Source organism: Empidonax traillii, unplaced genomic scaffold, assembly GCF_003031625.1.
Source record: "Empidonax traillii isolate 1590-97213 ecotype Southwest subspecies unplaced genomic scaffold, ASM303162v1 scaffold5063:size8949, whole genome shotgun sequence".
NCBI lineage: Eukaryota > Metazoa > Chordata > Aves > Passeriformes > Tyrannidae > Empidonax > Empidonax traillii.
In genome coordinates this window covers 1-2,110 of record NW_020960256.1, presented here as the reverse complement: position 1 = coordinate 2,110, position 2,110 = coordinate 1, and the positions used below count along the sequence as shown (strand labels likewise).

At 61.1% G+C, this 2,110-nt stretch overlaps 1 protein-coding gene across 1 annotated transcript; it reads left to right on the top strand.

Annotated features, from left to right (window-relative positions):
* The first annotated feature begins 225 nt into the window (after positions 1-225).
* Positions 226-1,047, top strand: LOC114073037 (protein S100-A9-like). The gene is made up of 3 exons (XM_027910842.1): positions 226-240; positions 415-571; positions 811-1,047. The coding sequence occupies exons 2-3, from the start codon at positions 419-421 to the stop codon at positions 1,045-1,047; spliced, it is 390 nt and encodes a 129-aa protein (XP_027766643.1). The 5' UTR covers positions 226-240; positions 415-418.
* The last annotated feature ends 1,063 nt before the right edge of the window (positions 1,048-2,110 follow it).

The window sequence follows — 2,110 nt, the reverse complement described above, 5'->3', positions numbered from 1 at the left end:
CCCCCTCCCCTGACAGGGAGAGCAGCCAGTTCCTGGAGCCAAGAAGTCACCACCTGGGCGTTGCTGAGCAACCTTGCACAACTCCCCGTGGGGCGTTGTGGCCCCGGGAGGAGATTCGAGGGTGTCACAAAAATCGTGGCTCAGGGAAGGGTATAAAAAGAGGAGTCGTCCCCCCCTGCGCGGCACCAACCGCTCCTGCTCCTTCTGTGCATCATCAGCAGAGCCCAGAACTCCTCCAAGGTGAGCGGGTTCTTCCAGAGGGCACCTGGAAGCAGCAACACCAGGATGGACCTGGAGAAAGTGAGAGAGAGAGAGAGAGAGAGAGAGAGGTCAGTCCTCTCTCTCTCTCTCTCCTCCAACCAGCTCTGACGTTTTACTCTCTGTTTGTGTCTCCCCCCCCCCATCCTTTCCCAGCAGGATGAAAACCGACCTGGAGCTGGCCCTGGAGTGCGCCGTCAACATCTACCACCAGTACGCCGTGCAGTACCCCATCGACGACTACCTGAGCAAGGGCGAGTTCTCCAAGCTGCTCAAGGAGACGGCCCAGCCCTTCCTGCACAACACCAAGCCGGTGAGCTGGTGGGATCCGTCACAGAACCGTGGGGTGGGGTGGGTGGGAAGGCTGGGCCGGGTCGCTCCAACCCGATTCCAGGGGTGGAAGAGCCTTTTTTTTGGGGTCAGGAGCTTCCCAGAGGGGGAAAAAAAAGGGTGTTGTTCCTCCTGGGATTCAGCCCCCCCCCCCAAGCTGAGGGAGGGAGGGAGGGAGGGCTGAGCTGATTGCTGATTTCCACGTGGTGTTTTTTCCTCCAGCCCAAGGCGAGCACCGACGAGTACATCGCCCAGCTCTTCGCCAAGGCCGACGGCAACCGCGACGGGCGCCTCAAGTTCACCGAGTTCCTCACCACGCTCTGCCTGGTGGCCATCGACGCCCACAACAGGTCCCACCAGGGCCCTGGTGGGGACCATGGGCATGACCATGGGCATGATCATGGGCATGACCACGGGCATGACCACGGGCACGACCACGGGCGCCGTCCCCGCAACTGAAGTGTCCCCCCGCGGGGTTTCTGTGCCCACGGGGATCTGAAATCCCAGCACATGCATCGTCCCTTCCCTGCCACCCAAGCCCTGTCAGCCCCTTCCCCCCGTGGTGTTGAAATAAAATCCTTCTCTCCGAGCACCAGATGGATCCGTGTTTCGTGTCCTGGGGGGGCTCCGGGGGTGGGTGTGATTCCCACCCAGCCCGTGGTTGGGGTGGGTTAAAAGCAGATTGAGCTGGAGGAGAGGAGGGAAAGGGGAAGGTGGAACAGGAGGGTTTTGCTCTGGGCAGGGGGGTCAGATCCCAGTGTGCTCGGTGGGTGGTTGGTCCCACCATCCTCTACCTCAGCAAGACAGCGAGTGTGTCCTTGGTAAGGGCAGATGGAGCATTCCCAGCCCTGCTCCTTCCCAGATCCCCTTTGGATCAGCTCCAGGACGTGTCAGGGGGGTAACAGAGATGGGATGAAGCACAGGAACATTCCAAGCCCTTCTTCTCCCAGATCCCCTTTGGATCAGCTCCAGGTCGTGCCAGGGGGGTAACAGAGATGGGGTAAAGCACAAGAACATCCCCAACCCTCCATCTCCCAGTCCCCCTTTGGATCAGCTCCAGGACACAATGGGGGGAAGCACCAGAGCATTCCCAGCCCTCCATCTCCCAAATCCCCTTTGGATCAGCTCCAGGAGGTGCCAGGGGTGAAGCACAGCTATTTGGGGGGGGTCCTCCCCCAGGTCCCTGCCGAGCCCCAGCCCTGGAGGTGCCACATCCTGGGAGGTGCCCGTGACGCTTCTGCAACCCCCAAAGCAACCAAACGACCCCAGCCCGGCAGAGAAGGAGGCCGAGGGGCTCCAGGAGCTCTCCAGAGGGTCCCACAAGTCACAGAGGTGTCACAGAGGTGTCACCCAGAAGGTCACAGAGGTGCCACCCCGGTCACACACGCAGGGCGGTGACTCTGCACGATGAAATTGGGTGGGTTTAGAGGGTGGGGTGATGCCCCCCCCCCCCCAAAAGTCCTGGCACTTCTCAAGGTCACTGTGGGGGAGGAGGGGGCAAAAAACCAGGAGTGGCAAAGAG

Excerpts from the sequence above, each read along its gene's own strand:
- LOC114073037 (XM_027910842.1), top strand. The coding sequence starts at position 419 with ATGAAAACCGACCTGGAGCTGGCCCTGGAGTGCGCCGTCAACATCTAC. Across the intron at positions 572-810 it reads TCCTGCACAACACCAAGCCG|CCCAAGGCGAGCACCGACGA; the intron begins GTGAGCTGGTGG and ends TTTTTCCTCCAG.